The sequence below is a fragment of the Bos indicus genome, chromosome 14 (genome assembly GCF_029378745.1).
Source record: "Bos indicus isolate NIAB-ARS_2022 breed Sahiwal x Tharparkar chromosome 14, NIAB-ARS_B.indTharparkar_mat_pri_1.0, whole genome shotgun sequence".
Lineage (NCBI taxonomy): Eukaryota > Metazoa > Chordata > Mammalia > Artiodactyla > Bovidae > Bos > Bos indicus.
In genome coordinates, this window is record NC_091773.1 from 56550175 (window position 1) to 56576054 (window position 25880).

General features: G+C 34.1%; 1 protein-coding gene across 2 annotated transcripts in view; it reads left to right on the plus strand.

The window, feature by feature from the left end:
• Window positions 1-25880, plus strand: part of EIF3E (eukaryotic translation initiation factor 3 subunit E) — a 48084-nt gene that overhangs the window by 16519 nt on the left and 5685 nt on the right. For both annotated transcript variants that reach the window (XM_070802791.1, XM_019973844.2), the window contains exons 6-10: window positions 1619-1744; window positions 2424-2548; window positions 12841-12967; window positions 14001-14102; window positions 15310-15419. In XM_070802791.1, the coding sequence (XP_070658892.1) occupies window positions 1619-1744; window positions 2424-2548; window positions 12841-12967; window positions 14001-14102; window positions 15310-15419 (590 nt within the window). The remainder of the gene's footprint in view (window positions 1-1618; window positions 1745-2423; window positions 2549-12840; window positions 12968-14000; window positions 14103-15309; window positions 15420-25880) is intronic.

The window sequence follows — 25880 nt, forward strand, 5'->3', positions numbered from 1 at the left end:
TCAGTATATTTGAATTAGTTATTGCCGTCAAAGGAAGAATCTTTAGTATAGGCTGAGTCTGAATTAGGTGTGGTCTTAATCCTCATAGTTAAGGCAGCCTATAGTACTCTGTATCGTCATTTCTAGTCTCATTATTGTTTTGGTAATGACTCATATTTTCTGAGTTTGTATTATGTGTCAGATGATGATGTAATCATCTTTACATATATTATGTCATCTAACTCATACAACAATTGAGGTGGGTTCTGATAGTATCTTTATCCTGTAAATGAGGAAGCTAAAGCACAGATGGCTCAGCTGTTTATAGTGGTAGAGCCAAAATTCTTAGTTTTTGGATTTCCAGTCCTGCCCATATAATTTTATTTAACTTGTAATTATGATATGTACTAATGGTACTTTACAATTAATACCACCATGTAAATGCTTCAGTGAAAAAGGTATTCTGCCTCCAGTACACTCACTTGCTTCTGCTGCTTTAGCACAGTTCAGAGTCATTATATAATCCACTTTTCTTTGCCTTGCTTTTTGAGAGTCCGGCTTTACTTGTTTTTGTTGGTAGCCTAGTCCTTATAGGTGTTTGGGTTTATGATACTCTTCCACCAATGGCAAGAGGAGATAGCATGGCCCTCATTTCTCTTTTTTTGTAGGTTAAAATTGCAGTGTGAAATTTATAGCTTTTATGAATAGAGGTATAATTTTCAACAAGTTACGCTCTCCATGCATCATTTCTGCCCTCATTTTTAATGAAGATAAAAAGTTTTTATTTACCTTTCATGGTATTAGGATTGTATAAGAAAATGAACTTTTGTTGCTCATTGCATATTCCTTTGATAATTATTAATGTTATTAGCCAGTACACTTGCTTTTCTTTTTGTGACTTTTTCCACTTGTATCGTAATTCAGAAAGTTTTTTGTTCTGAAATTTTTTTTTAAATTGTAAATGAGATCCACAAGTCTTCATTTCCACATCTTTACTCCAAATTTTTAGCAACAAATTGCTTCTGAATCTTAAATCTTGGCAAAGATTTAGGGCTCTAAAATTCGATTGTGTATGTGCTGTGTACTTAGTCACTCAGTCGTGTCCAACTCTTTGCAACTCCATGGACTATAGCCCACCAGACTCCTCTGTCCATTGGGATTCTCTAGGCAAGAATACTGGAGTGGATGGACTATAGCCCACCACACTCCTCTGTCCATTGGGATTCTCTAGGCAAGAATACTGGAGTGGGTTGCCATGCCTTCTCCATGGGATCTTCCCAGCCCAGGGATCAAACCCAGGTCTCCTGCATTGCAGGCAGATTCTTTACCATCTGAACCACCAGGGAAACCCTGATTAAAATTATCTGAAATGGATTATGCTAAAACACTGGTGCTGTATCCTAGTTTTAGGTTACTCTTTATTTTCTGATCTAGACTGAGTATCAAAGACCTGAGTATTTTTAGTAAATTAAGTTAAATGAAAGCTGTTTGAGTCAGCTTAACCAGTGTGATCCAAATAAAGGGCAGTTTTGGGAAGAGAGCTTTAGGTTTTTTAGTAGGCTGGGTGGATATGTAGGGTTTAACATTATCTATTCCTCCAGAGTATTCAGAATATAATTAATTATGATGGCTTCAACAGGTTCCAGCAACGGATAGAAATGCTTTGAGTTCACTCTGGGGAAAACTGGCCTCTGAGATCTTAATGCAGAATTGGGATGCAGCCATGGAAGACCTGACACGGCTAAAAGAGACCATAGATAATAATGTGAGTTACACCTTTTTAAGGTGATTCTCTGAAGTTTCTATGTATCCTTCATACTTCTTAATAGGAAAAGCACTGTGTACTTTTAAAAGGAAGGAAGAATGGGAGGGAGGAAGACTAAACTAAAATGTTGACCTGACTTAAAAATCACAGTGGGTTAGTGGGTTGATTAATTTTACTGAATCTCCTTGAAGGAAGTTGTCAGACTTCTTTTGGCTCTTAGAGAAAATAACTCCACTTTCATTTTTGTTAGAGCTGTAATGCCTCTTTTACCTGTTTCAGTGGAAGAGACATAATACTCTTAGTGCTACCCTTTATTGAAAGTCCTATGCAGAAGACATTTTTCATCTCCTATTAGTGTCTAATAAAACCTCTTTTAATGGAGTATTTAATTTAGTGCTTGCTTTTAAAAATGTTTTCTGAAATGAGTGTAACTTAGAGGCTCTGTAAAAATGGCTTAGTGGACATTGTTGAATTTGTCTCTGAGAACAGGGAAATTTTGAATGTCAAGGGTCATGTAGAGAGCAGAGTAGTATAGGAGATTGGGCTTTGATCGTAAGAATCACAGTGTGCATGCTTTAGAAGGTTCTCATTTTAAAATTCCAGTATTAGCAATAATTTATTCCCTTTTCTCTTTCTCATATATTAATATTTCCTTTGTATACATTTTTTAATCCTTTAGTCTGTGAGTTCTCCACTTCAGTCTCTTCAGCAGCGGACATGGCTTATTCATTGGTCTCTGTTTGTTTTCTTCAATCATCCCAAAGGGCGCGATAACATTATTGATCTCTTCCTTTACCAGCCACAGTAAGTTATTTCACTGTTTTTTTTTTTTTTTTTTTTTAAATATTTATTTGTTTATTTATCTGGCCGCACTGTGTCTTTGTTGTGGCCTGCGGGAGCTTTTAGTTGTGGCATGTGGGATCTAGCTTCCCAACCAGGGATTGAACTGGGCCCCCTGCATCGGAGCTGCAGTTTTAGCCACTGGACCACCAGGGAAGTCCCCACTGTATAATTTTCACTTTAATTACATGAAATCAAACGGGATTTTTAAAATTTAAAATGTACTTCTAACATTTAAATTTGTTTTCACATTTTTTTTCCCTTCTTCATGTGGTAGATGTGCTTGTTCATGGAAAAAGCTTACATATAACTCTTAAGTAAATTATTTGATAAAAGTATATTCTGAGCCCTAAAGTGCTCTTTAAGTGTGGTCCCTGGGCCACCAGCATCAGTATTTTGCAGAATGTTATGCCTTATCCTAGAAGAACTGAATAGAATCTTCTGTGTAACAAAAATCCAGGTAATTCATACTTGCATGAAAGCTTCAGAATTAGAAGACTTCAGGCTGTATTATTTGGAAGGAAGATAATACATCCCAGGAATCCGTATTATATCATCTTTGCTCTATCATCCAGCTTTTGGTAACAAGAAATACACTGCTTTGTGAACTATACTATTCTATCATTAGGTAGAAGTCATTTTTAAAATTTATTCTTTATGCCTCTGAATCTTCTACCTGTTATTTCTTAATATTTTGGTTGGAGCAACAGAAAACAGGACTTACTTTATGAAAATATTTCAGATACCTGAAGATAATTTTCCTTATTTTTCTTTCCTTCAAGCTAAATATCTCTGATTTTATCAAGTAATGTAGTTTGTTACGTTCTTTAGTATTATGGCTGCCATTCTTAGATAACCACCAGTTTATCCATAGCATTTTCAAAATCTGGATGTTTAAAATTGAAAGCTTATTCTAGAATATCTAAGCTTTATAGAAAGCAGTGGCAATATTAGCTTCAGTGACCAGTGCATATGCTTTTATTAATTTAACCCAAGATTTCATTAACTTTTGTTTCTGGGTGTGACTTATTAACTGCATTGTTGGCTAAATCACACATAAATACTTTGAGCCATATTTCTGTTATGTTTAACCTAAATTAAGATAGAGATCCTAATACATTTCACTTGATTTTTGCTTATTGTTGTCTGTCAAATTAAGATTTTAATTTTTTTCTAAAATGTGTATTTACTTTACAAAAGTATAGTTTAGGAATTGATGGTATAATACCCTTTTAATATAAAATCAGTGAACATTGAATAACCTATATTTTTTGTGTGATTTTCTGAAGTTTTAAAAACAAGGCAGTAGTACTCTAGCAATATTTTTACATAAGTTGATGAAATATAATCATCTAAACTGATCACATTAGTAACCATGTTCTTTAAATGCTCAGTTTATTAAGGTTTTTAACACTGAAATATTTGACTTCTTCAGTTAAGTTGTTAACATGAACATCTGAACTTTAAATTTAAGAGAAATTATTGGTGGTGATAAAGATGAAAAATATTTGCCAACCAAGAAGTGCCAGTAATTTTTAAATGTAGAAACAGGGAGCCATTTTTAAATGGTATAAATTGTGTTTTCTCCGTTAAATGCTAAATATTCCCCTGAATCTGGCAAATAGAAGCACTTTTATCAGAAATCTGCTTGGCTTATTTTCTGTATTAATATTATAACTTAAGTTCAGTATTAGTGTATTTAGTCAGTATTTGCAGGATAGTGAAAGTTGCTCAGTTGTGTCCGACTCTTTGTGACCCCGTAGACTATACAGTCCATGGAATTTTCCAGGCCATAATACTGGAGTGGGTAGACTTTACCTTCTCCAGGGGATCTTCCAAACCCAGGGATCAAACCCAGGTCTCCCTCAGGTGGATTCTTTACCAGCTGAGCCACAAGGGAAGCCCTTGTATCATGATACACTAGTCCAGTTTGTTAAAACTGAACACAGGCAAGGAAGTTTTTGTAACAGGAAATTTTTTTGATCTTTCCTTGAAAAAGCAAAAACTACATGGCATTAAGTGAGGTAGAAGACAGTGTATGATTCCAGCATTAAATTTTAAATGTAAATTACAAGAGATAAAATTTTTTATAACTTACATGGTTTACAGTTATTTATTTTATTAGAGATTATAGCATTCAGATATACCATCTAGGTTCACAATAGTCGGTAAGGCATAAAAGCTTATTTCCATCTGAGCTGCTGTTCCTCCTTAAAGAAACCTTCTTTGTAGGAAGTTGAACGTTGCTCAGTCTTGTCTTGCCTAGACTGTATAGTTCCTAGGGTTCTTTTGCAACCCTAGGAACTATACAGTCCATGGAGTTCTCGAGGCCAGAATACTGGAGTGAGTAGCCTTTCCCTTCTCCAAGGGATCTTCCCAACCCAGGGATCAAACCCAGGTCTTCTGCATTGCAGGCGGATTCTTTACCAGCTGAGGCACCAGGGAAGCCCCTAAAATTTTATAGTTGCATACTCTTTGCTGGATGCAATAATAGATTGTAATCTGGAAAGTTAAGTTATAGTACATTTGTTGCATTAAGTAAGCTCTTAGAAAAGGTTAAAAAAGGAAAGTCACTGTGTACTCAAGTAAGATCCTACAAGGATGTTATATTTTTTTCTGACTTTTGGTATAGGAAGCCCACAGCTTTATTTGGTAGTATTTTAGGGGTTTATTTGCAAAGAAAAAAGCTAAACCAACTTCAAAAAAACTGACATGCCATCATTTGCTATAAGTGCTAAGAGGACTAAGAACATGAAACATTGACCAGATTGTTCTGACCCTATAGGTTTAATATTTATATAGGAAGTTGTGGAGTACAGAAGATTTCTTTATGAATACTTGGAATCAGGATAGAATATTAATTTATGTGACTAGAATGTTTAATAGCACCATTCATATTAACATATCCATTTCCACAATATTTTTGTCACTAGGTCTATCTAGGATCCAGGTCAGGAACATGTTGTGGTGTGTATGTCACCCTAAATATTTGAGTGGACTTTTCCAAGATTTGCTTTTTTCTATACTTCTCTTTTTATGATTCTATTTCAGATCAACTACCTCTCACTTTGCCCCCATCTTCTTTCTTTCCCGGTCCCCAGTATTGATTTAAATATTTTTTATCAAGTTCTCAAGTCTTCCTAATAACGATAGTTTTCTCTTACTAAATTGATGAGTACTACCTATCTTTAATTTTAAACTATCCATGCATCTTATGAAAAAAGATGTTTTGTGAGAATTTCAAATTCAAAAATTAAGGATATAGTTCTCAGTATTTATGGGGGTTAATCAGACATGCATTCAAATGAGGGGAGATTAAAAATAAAATTGTCATGTAGTATTTTGCCTCCCTTCTGAATAATAAACCTGTAAGATTGTCTTATGAATTTATTAATATCTCTAAAGTCATGAGTGCAAAGTATGAACCTTCCCTAAATGAGCAAATTTGATTCAGACATTAGATACTGTAATAGCTGGCTCTAATCTTGGTACCTAGCAGGTGGGTTATAAGGACAGGTTTTCTTGTATAAAGTCATAGGGATCCCTAGGAATTGGCCTTCCACGCTACTACTTATGGATAGACTCACTCTCCTATAGTTTTTATAGTTTCATGTGTATCCAGAGAGGAATATTATTGAGCTGATTTTAAAAACACATCTTTAAATAAAATAAACAAGAAAAGTAAAAATATTCAAACCCACTGTAAAAATTCTGTAATACAGATCAAGGGGAAATAGTATGGATTTGTTCTTGACAACCTTATGGCTTTTATATAATTACAACTATATTTAATTCCTTAGTAGAATCATTTATTATAAATAGTAGAAATATAAAGGTAGTAGTTGAGATAGCAGAAAGTTTTGTTGAAGATAAAAAATCAAACTTATGAAGGAAAACAATGCAAAAAATATTTGTTTTTTAAATTTTAAAGTAACATAAAGGTTCGTGGTTATAGAAATATAATTAAAATAACAACTTAGAATTAAGACAGTTAATTATGAAGCTGTATTTTGTAAGTAGGCTTAATGCTTTCATTTGTATTTCCATGGGTTCATGTATAAAAAAGAATACCTTATGCCATTAAAAATCTCTGAATACGTTTTTAAAAACTAGAAATTTCATAGCATGTGCTTCCTGGACAAAAATACAGTAAAACTGGGCATTATTAAAAGTTTTATAAATAACTGAATCAAAGAGATTAAGTGTTATAATTATGAAATACCTGCCAAAGCAGCACTCAGAAATTAGTTCATAGCCTAGAATACTTGTTCGACTTTTAAAACCTTGATTAAAAGTACAGAAAAACAGAACAAAGGCAGTGAAAATAAAATTAGCAATGTATTAGTAAATGTCAAACATTTTCATCCTCCCAACTTAGTATTACAGCTTTAAAATTTCTCCAAAATATGGTGCTTATCATCTTCACTTGCCATAGGGTCAGGTTGCCATCATATTTTCTTCCTCATTAGTAATGTCTTAATGACATATTCTCATTTTTGCCTGATTATAACTTTTTCATGTGAGAAAACACCCAGTTGGCTTGACAGATTATTGTTTCATTCGTTTTCCTAGATTGCATATTCTTTAAGTAGAGTAGGTTTTAGGAAGTAGTGTGTAGCTTGCATTTATGTCTCTACAGTCAGTATGTCTTTTTCAATTGTCATTGGTATATAGTAGGTATTAATGGAGAAAGTATCATATTTTTCTGGTTTTAATTTCTAATAGCACAGAAATACAATTGAATGTGGTTCATTGAGTATATGTTAAATTGATAGTTTATATAGATTGTGATTTCAGGCTTTTTTCAAGTACAAAAAGTACTGCGATGATTATTTATACTTTTGTCCTTGAAGTGAAAGTTTAGATGCCAGAGCCGGTTGAGTCTCTTATATCATATACATTATCATTTCTGCCATAATTTATTCTGAATCTAAAATGGAGATGATTTACACGTTTGAAAATGTTGAACTTTTAAATGTAATATAATATATAAGATAAGGTATCAAATGTAAGCTGGAACAGTGTTCGTAGGCTATTAGAGATGAGGCTTCCAAACGTAGATGCTATTTAGTAAGAAGAATGCATATGTAATACAATGCTCTCGTTACTCTCCATTTGTAAAAAAAGATTCAAAGTTCAGTTAGCAAAAGAATGTTTGATTTGTTTTCTAAATAAAAAAATGTGTACTTCCTAAGAAATTTCAAGTTTTACTGTTAACAGTCAACTAGATCGTGTCCAGAATTTATCCTCACATACTATCTGCCGTTATTTTTCCAAAACTTCCTAATTGTTCCTGACAAGAAAACTTTTTTATGCAAGTATTTTACTTGCTTCAGCTTAGGATGATCTCTAAAAATCCATCCTCTGCAGTTATAGTAAGTCTAGCCTTTTAAAATTTTTTTAGCCTTTCTGGAAATACCCTTTTCTTCTTTTTGTACCAATTCAAAGCCTGCCTGTTTTTCAAGATCCAGCTCAGGTTTACTTCCTACATAAGGTCCTGTATATTGTGCCTACCTTATACTTGAAGTTTAATTAATGTCTTTCTTAAAAAAACTTAAAATTGCCTTATCACCCTAACTAGATTATAAGCATGTTTGAGAGGAGAATTTTATTTGGTGGTTTATTCTGTCTTATCCTTTGATTACTAAACATTCTGACTTATAATTAAAAAATACTGTAAGAACACTTCCATAAAATTAAACAATCAGAGCAGGGTTGTGCTAGAGAAAGAGTAAACTTTCTTATTTGACCTTCCTGAAATTGCACTTCAGAACACAATAAATACTGAACCTCTTATTTAAAGGAAAAATAGTTTTAAGTTAGATTTCAAAAATGGAGAAGGTATAGGCTCTTTTCTTACATAGTTTATAATCCAAACAAATAACACAAGTAGCTTAAGAACATATTTAACTAAATATAGATGTATTGTGCCAGAGAAGGCGATGGCACCCCACTCTAGTACTCTTGCCTGGAAAACCCATGGATGGAGGAGCCCGGCAGGCTGCCGTCCATGGGGTCGCTCAGAGTCAGACACGACTGAGCGACTTCACTTTCACTTTTCACCTTCATGCATTGGAGAAGGAAATGACAACCCACTTCGGTGTTCTTGCCTGGAGAATCCCAGGGACGGGGGAGCCTGGTGGGTTCCGTCTGTGGGGTCGCACAGAGTCGGACACGACTGAAGCGACTTGGCAGCAGCAGCAGATGTATTGTGCGTGTTAAACAGTATAAATTTATGACACTTACCAGTGAGACCTGGAGAAGTTAGAAGATGAAAATTGATTTGACTTTAAAATTTTTATTGATAAAGAAGAAAGGAGATGAATGATAGAGAAGTATAACAGAAAAGCACAGTGGTTACTGGCAGGCTGTTAAATAGCAATACCTAGTTTTTTTATATTTGAACTAAATCATATGATTACTGATCCTTAGTTTACACTAAGATGACTTGCCCAGAATCACCCTTAATCCTCACTCCCTTCCTTTTTGTACTGATCAATATAGATAACTTGCACCCATACATAGACAGGATCGCTTCTTTCCTAGCAGGTAGGAATTCCCTGCTGTGTTTGGAAGTCTACTGTGGTAATGCTGTATACCAAAAGCTATGGACCGCGAGCTAAAAATTGTGGCCCATTACCTTTTTTCTCATGGCCTGCAATCTGAGAATGACTTTTGCATTTTAAATGGTTAGGAAAAACAGTGAAAAGAATAATATTTTGTGATGTAAAAATTATGAAATTACAGTTTTAATGTCATTGATCTATATTGATCTATCTGATCCGTGCACGTATAGAGATAGATGGATATAGAAAGATACAGAGATGATCTATATCTGCTTTCGGACAGTAACAGCAGAGTAGAATTGTTGTGACGGAAATGGTCATACGTTGTTGCACTTGCCTTGCTTCACTGCTGCTCAGTGCTCTTTGAATCCCAGTGATGCTGCCCTAGTGCCTGGCCCTTTTCAAGTGTCATGTGTATCTACATGGCAGCATTTTATCAGTGCATACTCATCATGTCAAAACAACAGGAGAAAAGTGGATTTCAGATGTGCTTAAATTTTAAGGCACAATACACTGGAAATATTTTGTTTCAAATTAGAAAGCAAAGCATTGAACTGACATTGTAGATATGCTAAAAGTGTACAGTGTTCATCCATATAACCAGGCCATAAGCACTCATTACAGTATTCCCAACTGATTATAAAGCAGCTCTCAGAAAATTTAGGAAATTTAAAACAATATTGCAGCAGAATTTCCTCACAAAATTAAGGAAAATGAGGCTTCAACCAAAGTAAGTTTCTGAACAGCTCTTTTGTTAACCAAGTAAGGAAAGCCGTTTACTAGTTACGTTCAGTTGCAGCAGCCAAAAAAATATGTGCAGAAAAAAAGAATTGGTTTAAAACTTATAGCCTTCTACTGAGAACTGTTCCTCAGAACTGAAGATATTGGGAGCACATAAGTAGTCAATTAAAAAATAAAGTATATGATTTTTTAGTGATTTCTTAGATTCTGTTGATAGATGTTTATCATTATGGCTAGTTGTTGATTTGAGGAATCACTGTTGGAATTTGAAGTGTCTGAAGAACATGCCTTTATTATAAAATAGTCTGTGGAACAACTACAGTTGAAAATATTTTCAGAGTTAAGAAAACACTAATTTAGTACAACCTGGAGTGGAATCTGCTAAACTATGTTAAAAATATTGGTGGCAAATATATGTGGGGGAGAAAATTGCTTATTATTGGACAAATTTACAAAGCTTGTGAAAATGTGAGGTGTTGAAAGCCTATAGTTGTCCATTGCACTATACATTTCCATGTATTTTGTGAAAGATTCCTGAATCCATGGTGTATTATTAAACCATTAGCGTCAACAGTGAGCTTCATTTTCTTTTGTGGGCTTAACTGTTCACAGTCCCTGAGTTTCTGTTTGATCAATAGAATATCTTGACTTTCCCTAGTACCACAGTGATAAAATGGCTTTGCAGTGGCAAAGTTTTATTGTGACTTTTTCTAGGTTGGAGTAAGATGGAAATTTTCCTTAACAAAAAATTGCCCTCAACCACTATGAGCAAGCCCTGGATGGCTCTGGAAGTTATATTTTGGTATAGACTTAACGTTTCTTAGTTCAACCTAAAATTACATATCTGAACAGTACTTATATGCAGACTTGTACTGCAGCAGGCATTTGATGATGAATAACATAGTATGAATCCTAAGTAATGTCTAGCTGCTTTAACCTTTGCTGTTCTTTCAAAAGTCTAAAGAAGAAATGAGACCTTCATTCCCACACAGATTTGTAGCAGATACATTTTTTTAAGCTCAAGTTACATTTCCAAAAAGTTTTAGATCTCATTGTAAGTACAAAGGAAATTTCTGTGTATGAAAATCCATCTAACTGTGCAGTTGAAATAGAAATGATTTATTTGCAATATAATGATAGCTAAAAGGCAGTATCAAAAGATCTTAACAGAATTCTAAAAAAGCCTTCCCCAAGTGATAAATATGCTAAATTAAAGTCTTATCATTGATATTAATGTTTGGTAGTACCTGCATACATTAAAAAATCATTGTCAGGTTAAATATGAAAAATCTCATTACAGATTAGCATTAACAAATAAACATTTGCAATAAATTTTAATAGGGATCTCTAAATTTGAACCCAATTAAGCAAAGTTGGAATTTTACTATTTTTATTAGTAGACTTGAATTATAAATATTTGTAGTCAGCTATTATATTTTTGAGTTTTTATAATAAAATATTTTAGAAATTTGTTTTATTTTTATATAGGTGCCTGATTAATATTCTGAGTCTTGCCTCTTGACCTGCAAAACCTAAAATATTCATTATCTGGCCCTTCACAATAATTTTCTAACCCAGCTATATACCCACATAGAGAGAAATGATTTCTTAAGGACATCATTTTCCAATAAAAACAGTGAAATTATACATGATGCAATAATACAGAGAAAGGATAAGTAAAAAGGAGGGGGTTACCATCATATAAAATAAACTGTAATCTTGTATGAATAAATCTATGAATGAGTTCCATAAATGTCTACTAAAACTACCTACTTCAAATCTGATTAAGAAAATCAATCATGCTCTCCTATATACCATGTCTCTGGTAATAGTATTGAGGCAGTCACTTGTACTGAACAACAAAAATTGCATTTAAAATTTTCTGCCTGAAACTCATACTTAATTTTTCAGATAATGAAGCTTTTAGCTGATTTAGTTAGTTATCTTTTCTTAGAAATTGTTTTGTTCTTGAGTTAATGTTGATTATTTTTATACCTTGCCTTGTTTAGAGGGAATTTAAAGAGGAGTAAGTGGAACTAGATTTTATCTAAATGGTAGGTTATTATCAGATTGTAGGGTCCTCTGATGAGTTCAAACAACATTTTATGGCGTATCTACGTTATGACAAAGTATAGAGATTTATTAACATTATAATCTGGGAGATCTTGGGAGATAAGGTTTCTCTTCTGGACCTTGAAGAATGGCTAGCATTTAGACGTTGAGAGGGATGTGTTTGGGGGAGCAGTTCATGTGGCGTGAGCTTTAATGAGAAGTGAGGAAAGCAGGAGGCAGTCAGTGGTATGCTGGGAGATAGAGCTGGGTGGGTACTTTGGAGCTTGAAGATTCAACTAAAAGAAATGGACTTTATTGACAAATATTTCCAACATGGTGCTCAGAGGTTCTTACTAGATAAAAATTAGAGAGCTGTAAAAGGAAATTGAGCAGAAGAAATACAGGTATAAATACCGAATGACCAGGGTGGTCAGCTGCTTATCATCAGAATAGTTTCCAGTCTTCCATCCCCTGAAATTAATTGTTTTTAATTCAATTTGTGTAAGCACCTGATTCTCTTAATTATGAGGAGTGTTTTGCACATAGCTTTTCATAACATTTGTTCTTACAGGTAGATGAAATCTTTTGAAACAGACTGATGGCTTATATAAGAGCCTTTCAAAATCCTTTTACTCAGCAGTGGTAATAGAATTATTTACCTCTTAAGTGAGTCTCTCATCTCACTCCAAATTGAGAAATACCAGCTAGCATTCTTACATTTAAACTTTTTCTTGGTGAAGATGGCCCTAATAATACTCATTTGTAATTGTTTTACAATCCTTGGTTACTGGAACAGTGCAGTCTGATGGGCTGCTTAAGTGTTTTCTTTAAATCACAGATGATTATAGATCTAGAAAACTTGGTAAGTTATTAAGTAAATTGCATGTTTTTATTTAGGTATCTTAATGCAATTCAAACGATGTGTCCACATATTCTCCGCTACTTGACCACAGCAGTCATAACAAACAAAGATGTTCGAAAACGCCGGCAGGTGCTAAAAGATCTGGTCAAAGTTATTCAGCAGGTAAAAAGTAAAATCTTTATTGATTTTTAAAATGTGCCTAAACTTTAACCTCTTTTTCTTGAAGAAGTAGGACTCTTAGTTCTTAACGGTGAAAAGAGTGAAAGTGAAAGTCGCTCAGTCGTGTCCCACTCTCCTCAACCCCGTGGCCTATACAGTCCGTGGGATTCTCCAGGCCAGAATACTGGAGTGGGTGGCCTTTCAGTTCTTCAGGGGATCTTTCCAACCCAGGGATCGAACCAGGGTCTCCTGCATTGCAGGCAGATTCTTTACCAGCTGAGCTATCAGGGAAGCCCCTGTTGGTAGGCTAAAAATCTTTTTAAAAATAGGAGGAAAATATACATGAAAAGAGCCCCAAATGGGCATATGCTGCCTTTCAGTTCAAGATATATTTATGGTAGGTGTGGCATGAATGAATACTGCTCTCTGCTAGTTGGATACTTAATATATTATTGTGTATTAGTGTTGCTCTTACTGCAAAGAGTAAAGGAGATGCGGAGCCTGGATTTTTTTTTGAAGGACACTACCTAAATAATACCAAAGTAGTTAATCTTTACATAATTTTAATATACCTATCTTGTGCACAAGCTATAGCACTACTGCTTGGTTTTTAGTGAATATAACTAAACAATAACTCAACAATAACTAACTGTGGGTTCAAAAAGAACTTCAATATTTATTTTAGCTGAGAATAATTTAGATAGAAAAAGGCAGTTTTATTCATCAGAATATGAATACACTTTTACTTGGAGAAGTTCATCACTGTTTATTGACTAAGGGAGGCTTTTGGCTGTAGAGGAATTTGAAAGCTTCTGGAATGGTTCTAGGATGACCATTTAGAGAACTTGGTTTAGAAGGCATTATAAGGTTAAGGTGTGGCCATGAATTAGGATATGAGCAGTTGCTTTGAGAAGATAGTACTTGGTAATTTGTTAGAAACTAATGGTAAGGGAGGAGAAAATAGGAAGATTGGGGGCTGTCTACTACTAAACAGTGTTGAATCAAATCCAGCTTAACCTTTGACTTAATTTTACAGGAGTCTTACACATATAAAGACCCAATTACAGAATTTGTGGAATGCTTATATGTTAATTTTGACTTTGATGGGGCTCAGAAAAAGCTAAGGGAATGTGAATCAGTAAGTATACATTTTTGCTTACAAATTAATAATTCTTTAATTTGGGGGTATTATAAGAATTAACAGAGTTTTATTAATTATGTCAGAAATGTTTATTAACCTTAAAATGGCAGACTGTTTAGAAATGTGTTGGGTCGAAGACATTTCTAATGTTATTACTATGTGTCTACCCCTTTTGTTAACAGTTGATTAAAATATTAAGGGCTTTATAAATACACACATAATTTCATGTCTTATCCTGAATGAATAAAAATATGTGAAATGCTTTATATGTATAAGCAAAATTATATCAAGTTTTACATCACAGTTGTGATTCCAGCATGTTACATAAGCAGGCCTAATTTGAAATTTTTCTTACGACTGTATTTTAACATTTGCTATAAATCAGTCAAGCTAAGAGTGAATTTTAATTTAAGAGTGTCTTCTGTTAGCTGGCAGAAACTAAGGTACTGTCAGAGCATCTGAAAAAGTTGGGCTTACAGTCTTTTTTCTTAGTAAGTTAGTTTGCAAGTTTTGAAAAACTAAGGATTACTTGTTAAATGCATTTACCAAATCTGTAAGTAAGTATACCTTTAGAGATGATTTTCAAACATTGAACAAAATTTGTAACAACTTGGGTATATGTAGTATAACAACTTGTGTACATGCAGTCAAATGTGACATTATTAGATATTGGTGTTTATTGTAATACTAAGTATCTAGGCCGTTTCAGGCAGTGGGGCACTTGGTTGCTGTTCTTGAAGTTAAAATATTCTCTTTTAATTATGATACATCTGTGAAATAGGTGTCACCCTTTGAATTTTTTTCTCCTGTGGCTTTCCGCTCTACTTATTATCACAGAAGTATGCATATCTTTAGTTCATATCTACTTTAAAAAGCTGGAAATACATTATCTACAGAGCATTTCTATAGATTAATGACAGGACAAAGCTTCTTTGTCGTAAGGCTGATCAGGTCATCCGTGGAACAAGGAAACGTTGTAGTTTTTAGCTCTTTTTCTTGTAGCATTCGTTTTCTTCTTATTTGCATTGCTAGAGACTTGAATATAGTGTTCTGAAAAGTGCTGTGAAGTAGAACCTGTGATATTAGATGAGAGAGTTGTAATGAAAGGAATAATGAGTAGAGAACAAAGAACATATTTGAGACAAATTTTTAAAATTGCTCATCGGCACTTATAATTTTTTCCTCTTATATTTTATTCGTATAGGTACTAGTGAATGATTTCTTCTTGGTGGCTTGTCTTGAGGATTTCATTGAAAATGCCCGTCTGTTCATATTTGAGACTTTTTGTCGCATCCATCAGTGTATCAGCATTAAGTAAGAATACTGATTTAATTTATACTTTCTACTTTTAAATTCCTATAAACTTTTCATTTATTATAAAGTTACAGTTACCAGGATTCCAGTTAATTGGATTTCTATTGTATTTCTCTGTGCTATAGTAGAAAAAGGAAATGTCATAGTGATTTATTAAAAATCCTAAATTTTGTTTGAATTCTGGGATGCTTCAGATCCTTCTTATTTTCTATATGTGTGGGAAAGCATGATTTTTGAAAATTACTTGAAGGCAGTATTATGATTGTCAGAGAGTTACTTTTTAAAAGAATACTTTTATACCATTACATAGGGAGAAAAGAGCGATGACCAGTTTTAGAATGGTTTTCAACAGGAGTTCACTTAAGGAATTAGTCCTTAGTAAATTGGAAATGCTGTTGAAAAGACCACATTTGGTAATTATTTCAGTGAATTGAATTTATTTTATTTAATTATATATTTGAATTCTCATAGTAAACTCCTGTGACATCCTAAAATGTTGAAACATGGAAAAGTTATGGAGAATTTCAGTTGAAATTTTCTCTGTTGTGTGAAGAAATTGTTGGGGAAAAAATTGTGAAACTTATGTAATTTATTAGAAACTGATTTTATGTATTAGGAATTGAAAAATAGCAGTGCCCCTTGACCACAGATGAAGGCAAACAGTTAATGCTCCTTAAATGTTTAAAAACTTACTACGTTAATGTTTGCCTCTTAGGAATTGTATGTACACCAAAGTTTTTCTTTAGAGCCTTTGGTTTTCACTAAGTCATCCATTATTGCTTGCCTTATTTTAGTGGGTTGTCATTGAAGTGGTTATTTAGAGTTAGAATTCTAGTGTGAACATGGGTCTTTTCCTTTGGGAGTTGAAGCTTTGACCTTATTTAGTACTTTATTATAGCTAGCAGATATACTGATACAATTTTAAAAATCTGGTTCCCAATCTAGTTCTAACAGTCATTAGTCCTGAAATGCAGTATTATCTATGTAAGCATCCATATTTATGTATATGCACAAGCAGATAAAGGAAGAGCCCTTTCACTTTGTTTTGCCTGCACTTGTGTTCTGCTTTCCTCCTGACTCCGTGGAACCATATGACTGACTCTGGAAACCCAGTTTTATGAAACACTGATTCAGTACAACTCCTTTGTTTTGTAGCGCCCCGTTTATAGCTGAGAAACTGAAGGCTCAGAGACATTAAGCAGCTTAGGTCTTATTTAATGCAAGATTCTGAGCTAATAGCTCTCTGACATTCATTGTCTTGACCCTGGTTATAAATTCTTTCTTTTTCATTGTGAGCAATTGATATTTTTAGAAATAGCCGATTTAGAGTAATTTGTCATTAGTGTATCATTTGAGCCAGAGGATAAAGATGGAAAAAACCATGAGTCAGTGTTTAATTTTTTGTCCAGAATCTGTAGAGTTTTGTTTTTTATCTTACGAATATAGATTCCCTGAAGCCACCACAAATTTTCTGAATCCAGTTTTCTGTGTTATGCTGTGTAGGGCTTTTGTGTTACACTAAATAGGGCTACTTTACTGTTGCAGTTAGGGTGATTATTCCAAAGCACATCCAAGATTGAGAACCATTGCATCAGGTCACAAAATTTTTTTAGGCACATAGTTATAGCCTGCTAGGGTAATGGATTGAAAAATGAGTGATTGAATATTTTTAGTATGCAGTGAATTAAGAGGGTAGAGGATAAGCATAAAGTATAGCTTCATGTGAATAAACAGTTCTCCTTAGTGCAACAGTGCTATCTCAGATTGTAAGGTTTGGGGGGTGGTACCAGAGAGGATGGGGGCCAGTAGGACTCAGTCCAGGGGCCTAGGCTTCTTCATGTTTTTAGAACTGCTTTAATGGGTTAGAAATATGACTGAAATAATGTTAAGCATCTGAGTTGGGCTTTTATAAATATAGCAAATATCTTCAGTCAGACACCAGGGACTTGGAATCCATGATAATGACCAAACTAGCTATTGTTTACATTCAAACAGTACATAGAAAAAATTACTGTTCTCTAGTTCAGAGGTTTTTAAACCTAGCTATACATCAGAATCATCTGGAGAACTTAAAAAACCACCAGTATAACTTAAACTTAAGAATGGATTTTTCTGGCTTTACCACAGACCTTCTGAATCAGAATCTCTGGGATCAAGACTTGAGAATCTGGTTTAAAACTTCCCAGGTCTAACCCCTAAAAAATTAAAGCATTCTCAGAATGGGAAGGGGCAGATCTCAGCACCTGTAATTTTCAGAGCTCCTCTCAATAATTCTGATGTAAGAATTAATGAAGAAATCCTCTGTGCCCTTTACAATTTCCTTCAATGGTAACATTTGGTGAACCATAGTAAAATACACAACCACCCTATTGATATTGATACACTCAGATATAGAACATTTCTGACACCACACAAATTCCTCAGATTGCTCTTTTATACCTGTACCCACTTCCTTCTCGCCTCTTATGAACCCTTGGCAACCATTCATCTGTTTTCTATTTCTGTAATTCTGTCATTTAAAGGATGTGTAGAATTTTTTAAAAAGTAGTGTTCGGGGTAGTCCATGCGTATGATACAGATTATGATATAATTAGTTAAGAGTTTGATATAATATGATATAATTAGTTAATAGTTTAACTATGACAATTTTTGAAAGAAGAAAATATTACAGATGTGAATGAGTGCCAGGCACTAGATAGAAAGTAGAGAACACAGCCTCAGAGCTTAAAATCCAGAGGGAACCAGATATTAAATAAAGATAAGATTATAATTAGAATAGGCATTTTGAAGAAAAATACAGAGTAATTAGAATAACATGGACATAATTTGTATACAGAAAAGTCAGAGAAGTAATTTGGATTGAAGTTTCACTGAACCCTGATAGCTCTCTAAAGTATCTTTAAGTAGACTCTTCCATCGTATACTAATTATGACAAATCACTCCATTTACTAGTTTACGCTGGCCTATCTCTGCTTCTAATTAATTTAGTTATTTGATATTTGATCTTTTTTAGGGCTAGGGGGAAGGATTTGTCTTTGTCTTCCTTTCTTTCCCCTAGTGGACACATATCAAATGCTATTCAGCATTTTAAAGCCAATGGTTGTTTATTAAATAACCCTTTCCATTTGTGATTTGGAACATTCTCTGTTGATAGGATTCTTCACTAAAGGGCACATGTGATAGTCTTATCTTTATAAAAATGTATGTTAAGAATGTTTTTATCAGTTTATACACAGCCCTTTAGATTTATAGGATAAGTTACAAATCTGTTTACCATGAAGTATGCAACATCTGTCAAAAAAGATTACTGTGGTGGGATTTAATTTAGTATAGCCGAATAGTTTATCAGATATGGTGTGTCTGAAATTTAAAAGCTGTTCTAGAATAATACTTGGACCAGTTTTCAGTTGTAGATAAAAACAAAGTATGGAAGTAATATTTTGAATGTGTATGATAAACATGTTGGAGCATACATTAATATAATTTCCCTATGGGGGTTAGTTTTGGCTTTTCACAAAAGTATGTATTTGCCAACTGCTCTTGCATTTAAGTTATGAAGTCATTCCACTTTGCTTATTTTATTCAATAACATTTTAGATCTTAATATTTTTCTTAAAGGCCTTATTACCATATAGCAATTTATACTTAATTATACTTTGATATTAGAGATAAAAGGTATGTTTCCAGATGGAGATTATTTTTAACAGCCATTATCATTGTATTTCTGTGTTAATTATCAAGTAATATAGTGTCATTTTTGACTAATGAGATGTTGGTAAATTCAGTGAGAATTTTCATTTGTCATACAGAGCATTTCATGTCTCAGTTTTCTCCTGTTTTCTTTCTCCTATTTCCTCCTAATCTTACAGTTAAATACAGTTTACACTTAACACTTACTTTTTAATTAATTGTCATAGGATATCCTTATAAAAGACTGGAGCTCTTTGGATATATAAAATAGTTAGCCACAGTCTTCAGTGGAAAACAGGCCAGAGATTTCCATGACTTAATGGCTTAAGTCAGTATTTTTTTAAATAAGTTGCACTTATCAACTAAAATTTGGAAAGCCAAGTTATTAAACAGGTAATTGATAAGCTTCTGAAATTCTGGACCCCAAATCTTTATTTGTTAAGATACATCAGGGTAAGGGCTATGGAAGGGTTCAGAAAAAGGAGACTGTCGAAAAGATAAGTCATTGGAAACCTGATAGACAATCAGCCTAGAGTTGATGAAAGCCTAATTGGTTCTCTAGATTTAGGTTTATATACCTTATGTTCTTAGGTGGGACAGCTGGTCTTAATGCCTTTCCAGAAAGAAGAAAAGTATCTGATTTTGTGCTAAGAGTTATGAATATGTTTTACTAATGACATTGAATAGAGGATAAAATAATTATTTTTTTTATGCCTTAAAGTAGCACTTAGGATTCTTTTTTTTTTCCCCTTTGCCCCAAAGGAATGAAGGCTTCCCAGGTGGCAAAGTGTTAAAGAATCCGCTTGCCAATGCAGGAGACACAGGGTCAGGAAGATCCCCTGAAGTAGGAAATAGCAACACACTCCCAATATTCTTGCTTGAAAAATTCCTTGGACAGAGGAGCCTACTGGGCTAGTCCATGGGGTCACAATGTCTGAGCATGCACACACATGCCAAAGGAATGATTTACATATTTATTTAGTCAGTTATTACTAAGCTTTTCCTTTATGGTACTGACTGTATTTTATTTAAAAGTTCTTTCTCATAGTAGGTTTATATGCTATTTACCTAATTTCTTCTAAGGACCTCTGTGACTTTATTTCTTCTGTTTGAATCCATCGAGGATTTATTTGGAAATAGAAAGTAGCTCCTCTCCCTGTCCCCAAAATAGCCAACATGATTTATTGAAAAGCTGTTTTCTCCCACTTATTTGAAATGTCATCCATATTGTATTTGAAATTATTACTTGTTTATGGGACTTTTTCTCAACTCTTTAATCTTTTATAAATTGTGTGTTAGTGTCTGAACTTAACATCAAGTAAGTGCTGAGTTAATTTAGCACCTTGTTTGAAATAAGGTAGATTTGTAGTATGTTTAGTATTCAATATTTGTTTTCTCTGGAATTGATAATGGCCACTTTCCCGCCATTTGCTTTGTTGTTTTCCTTAATGACTTTTTCATTAATTCCACTTCAGACTTTTTGCCGGTTTATAAATCTCTTTTCAAAATTGATTTTTCTATCAGTTTTATCTTCCTCAAAAAATCTGGACTTGGACATAATATTATGCCTTCCTTTATTATCTTACTTGGTAAAGCATATTCTTCAGTGGCTTTATAAGGTAGGGTACTTTGAAGGTAAATTTTTTTCACATACGAAATTCTGTATTTTACTTTCATACTTGAGTAATGGTATTGCTAGGCATGGTACTCTCATTTGAAAACTACTCCACAATTTTATTGTAGAAGTCAGAAGACTTTTTTTTTTTTTTTTTGAATTCCTCATCTTTTATACCAGAGAAGGCAATGGCAACCTACTCCAGTACTCTTTGCTGAAAAATCCCATGGATGGAGGAGCCTGGTGGGCTGCCGTCTATGGGGTTGCACGGAGTCGGACACGACTAAAGGGACTTAGCAGCAGCAACGTCTTTTATACAGGTGTTTTGTTTTCCTCTCTAGCAGTGGGAAGGAGGGAGGTTTTTTTGGTGCCCGTTGTCTGAAATTTTACAGTGATATGCCTTTGTATAGGTCTGTTTTAATTTTTCATATTTATTGTTGCTGTCAGTCACTTAAGTTGTGTCTGACTCTTTGCAACCCTGTGGACTGCAGCATGCCAGACTTGCTCTCTTCCACTATCTCCTGGAGTTTGCTCAAGTTCATGTCCATTGAGTCAGTGATGCTTTCTAACCATCTTATCCTCTGCCACCCTCTTCACCTTTTTGCCTTCAATCTTTCCCAACATCAGGGTCTTTTCTAATGAGTTGGATCTTGGCATCAGGTGGACAAAGTGTTGGAGCTTCAGCATCAGTCCTTCCAGTGAATATTCAGGTTGACTTCCTTTAGGATTGACTGGTTTTATTTCCTTTTAAGGAGATCAGTTCTTCATATTGGACTCTTTAAATTTAGAAGTTCATGGCCTCCAGGTCTGGGAATTTTTCTTGAATTACAATTATTTCTTTAACAGTTTCTTCTTTATGTTCACTGTTTATTCTTTCTGGAACTTCTGTTATTCAGGTATTAGACCTCCTGGATCAGACTTCCAATTTTCATTTCATTTCTCTATTTTCCATCATAGTATCTTTGTTTTCTACACTCTGGGAGATTTTCTCCCAGAGAAGTCTTCTGTGGATTAAAAATAGTCTCTGATGTTATTTTTCAGTTTCCGAAAGAAAGACCTCTGTCACTCTTCTTTTTCTGAATATTTTTTATAGCATTCTGTTCTTATTTTATGAATGCAGTTCCACAGTTTTTAATTTTACTAAGGATATTAATGATACTTTTTGTTCTGCTACTGCTGCCAAGTCACTTCAGTCATGTCTGACTCTGTGCAACCCCATAGACGGCAGCCCACCAGGCTCCCCGCGTCCCTGGGATTCTCCAGGCAAGAACACTGGAGTGAGTTGCCAAATTGAGATGTAATTAACATATAGCAGAACATTAGTTTTAAGTGTACAACATAATGATTTGATATTTGTGTATATTGTGAAATGATCACCTTAATAGGTGTACTTGATGTTCATTGCCACACATAGTTGCAGTTTATTCTCTTGTGATGAGATTTACTCTTAATTGTAGTCCCCATGCTATACATTATATTCCATGGCTTATTTATTCTATAACTGGAAGTTTGTACCTTTTGACCCTTCATCCAGTCCCACCCATCCCATCTCTTCTTTGTATCCGTGAGCATTTTTTGTTTTGTTTTAGAGTCCACATGTAAGTGAGATCATGTGGTATTTTTTTTTTTGGTCTGGCTTAATTCACTTGGCAGACTGCCCTCAACATGCAGGTAGTACAGTTTCATTTTTTTAATGGTTAAATAACTCTGTGTGTGTGTAATCACATTTTCTTTATTCATTCATCCACTGATGGCTGTTTAGGTTGCTTGGTATTATAAGTAATGCTGCAGTAAACATGGGTTTACCTATATCTTTTCAAGTTAGAATTTTCATTTCCTTCAGATAAATTTAAGTGGAATAGCTGGGTCATACTGGGTTCTATTTTTAGCTGGGTTCTATTTTAATTGTTTGAAGAATCCATTTAGTGTCTTCCACAGTGATTGTACCAATTTACTTAACTACCAGCAATGCGTCAAGAGTTTCCCTTTCTCCACATCCTTGCTAATACTTATTTCTTACCTTTTTAATGATAACCTTTCTAACAGGTATGAGATGATATCATTGTTTTGATTTGTGTATGTTTCTCTGATGATTAGTGATGTCGAGCATGTTTTCATGTACCTCTTAGCCCTATGTATGTCTTCCTTGGAAAAACATTTATTCAGGTCCTCTGCCCATTTTTAAATCAAATTGTTTGGTGGTGGTTTTTTTTTTTTTTTTTTTGGATACTGAGTTGATATGTGTTCTTTCTGTATTTTGGAAATTAACCCCTTATATATGTGGTTTGCAATACTTTCTCCCGCTTGGTAGGCTACTTTTCATCTTGTTGATAGTTTCCTTTACTGTACAGGGGCTTTTTAGTTTGATGTTTATTTTTGCTTTTGTTACCTTTGTGTTTGAATTTATTTTGGTATCAGATGTAAAAAATCCTCACAATGACGTATGTCAAGAACTTACTGCTTGTGTGTGTGTGTATTTTTTAAAGGAGTTTTATATTTCCAGGTTTTAAAGTTCAAGTCTTTAATTCATTTTGAGTTAATTTTTGTATATGGGGTGAGGACTGGTCCAGTTTCATTTGTTTGCATGTAATTGTCCAGTTTTCCCAGCACCATTTGTTGGAAAGTGACTGTTCTTTTTCCATTGTATATTCTTGCCTCCTTTGTCATAAATTAATTTACCATATATGCTTCAGTTTGAGCTCTCTATTCTGTTCCATTAATCTGTGTGTCTATTTTTATGCCAGTAGCATACGTTTTGATTACTATAGCTTTGTGATGTAGTTTGAAATCAAGGAATGTGAAGCCTCCAGCTTTGTTCTTTTTTCTCAAGATTTGGGAAAGGATGTTTGGGGTTTTGGGCTTCCCTGGTGGCTTAGATGGTAAAGAATCTGCCTGCAGTGTGGGAGACCTGGGTTCGATCCCTTTGTTGGGAAGGTCTTCTGGAGGAGGGCATAGCAACCCACTCCAGTATTCTTGCCTGGAAAATTCCATGGACAGAGGAGCCTGGTGGGCTGCAGTCCATGTGTTTGCAAAGAGTCAGACATGACTGAATGACTAAGCATGCACTTGGGGTTTTATGTGTTACTTACTTAACATATTCAAGGACTTCCCTGGCAGTCCAGTGGTTAAAACTTCACCTTTCAGTGTAGGGAGTACAAGTTTGATCCCTAGTTGGGGAGCTAAAATCCCACATCCCTTGGGGCCAAAAAACCAAAACATAAAAAAGGAAGCAATATTGTAACAAATTCAAAACTTTAAAAAATGATCCACATTAAAAAAAAAAAAAAGTTCAGTATCACTTGAGCAGGAGAGCTTTTCAACTAAAAGGTGTGAATAAGGGATTTACACAAAATATTTAATGTATCTTTATTTTATTGAAGTTTTATAATGTGTTAATTTCTGCTGTACAGCAAAGTGATTAATTTATATATGGGCTTCCCTGATAGCTCAGTTGGTAAAGAATCCATCTCCAATGCAGGAGACCTGGGTTCAATTCCTGGGTGGGTAAGATCCCCTGGAGAAGGGAATGGCAACCCACTCCAGTATTATTTTATTGAAGTATAGTTGATTTATAATGTGTTAATTTCTGTACAGCAAAGTGATTCATTTATATATATATAGAATTATAACAAATTCAACAAATATATATATATATTCCTTTTCATATTCCTTTCCTTTATGGGTTATTATGGGATATTGAATATAGTTCCCTGTGCTGTTTTTTTCATAGAACCTTGTTGGTTATCCAGTCTCTAGTTAATAGTTAGCATCTGCTAATCCCATATTCCCAATCCATCCCTCCCCCAGCCCTCCTCCTTTTTGGCAGCCACAAGTCTGTTCTCTGTGACTTTGAGTCTGTTTCATAGAGAAGTTCGTTTGTGTCATACTTTAGATTCCATGTGTAAGTTAAATCATATGGTATTTATGTTTCTCTCTCTGACTTAATTCACTTAGTATATCTCTAGGTCCATCCATGTTGCAGCAGATGGCATTATTTCACAATCTTCTTTATGCCTGAGCAGTATTCTCTTGTGTATATATACCACATCTTTATCTATTCATCTGTCATTGGACATTTAGGTTGTTTCCATGTCTTGGCTGTTGTGAATAGTGCTGCTGTGAACATAGGGGTGCGTGCGTCTCTTTGAATTATGGTTTTGTCTGGCTGTATCTCCAGGAGTGGGATTGCTGGGTCATATGGCAACTCTAGTTTTTTGAGCAACTTCTATACTGTTTTCTACAGTGGTCCCACCAATTTACATTCCCATCAACAGTGGAGGAGGGTTCCTTTTCTCCACACCATCTCCATTATTTGTTTGTAGACTTTTAATGGTGGCCATTCTGACTGGTGGTCATTGTAATTTTGACTTGCATTTCTCTAATAATTAGCAATTATTTGCTATCTGTATGTGTTTGGAGAAATGTCTGTTTAGGTTTTCTGCCCATTTTTTGGATTAGGTTTTTTGTTGTTCTTATTTAGTTATATGAGCTGTTTGTATATTTTGGAAATTAAGTCTTTGTCAGTCACATCATATGCAAGTATTTTTCATAGTCAATAGATTGGCTTTTTGTTTAGTTTTTTTTACTATGCAAAAGCTTGTGTTTGATTACATTCCATTTGTTTACTTTAATATTTATTGCCTTGGGAGACTGACCTAAGAAAACAGTATGGTTTACGTTAGGAAATGTTTCACCTGTGTTCCCTTCTCAGCGTTTTAAATCATGTCATGTCTTAAATATAAGGTTTTAAACCTAAAATGTCTTCTTTAAGCTGTCTGCAGACAAGGTTGAGATTTTAATGTTATCTGAATAATCTGGAAGTTATTTTTGAGTTTGAAACTTAGATTGAATTAGGATTTTTTTTCCCAGAAATTCTGCCTTTTGATATATTTTGTCTTTTAATTGATAAACTGAATTCTTTTAAATAACACAAAATAAGCATGGGGTAGGATAGCTAAAGGCAAGTTTTTGTTTCTTCAAGCTTTAATAAGATACTTTTTTTTATTTTTAAATCTTTTACTTTTTTTTTTTTTCCATAAAATCAGCAAAATGTAAGAGAATTGTGGACTTAGAGAACTTCCCTCTGTTATTTAATTTCTTTTACTGTGTATATTTTACTGTTACTTAAAATGGATTATTGCCACATTCTCTTATT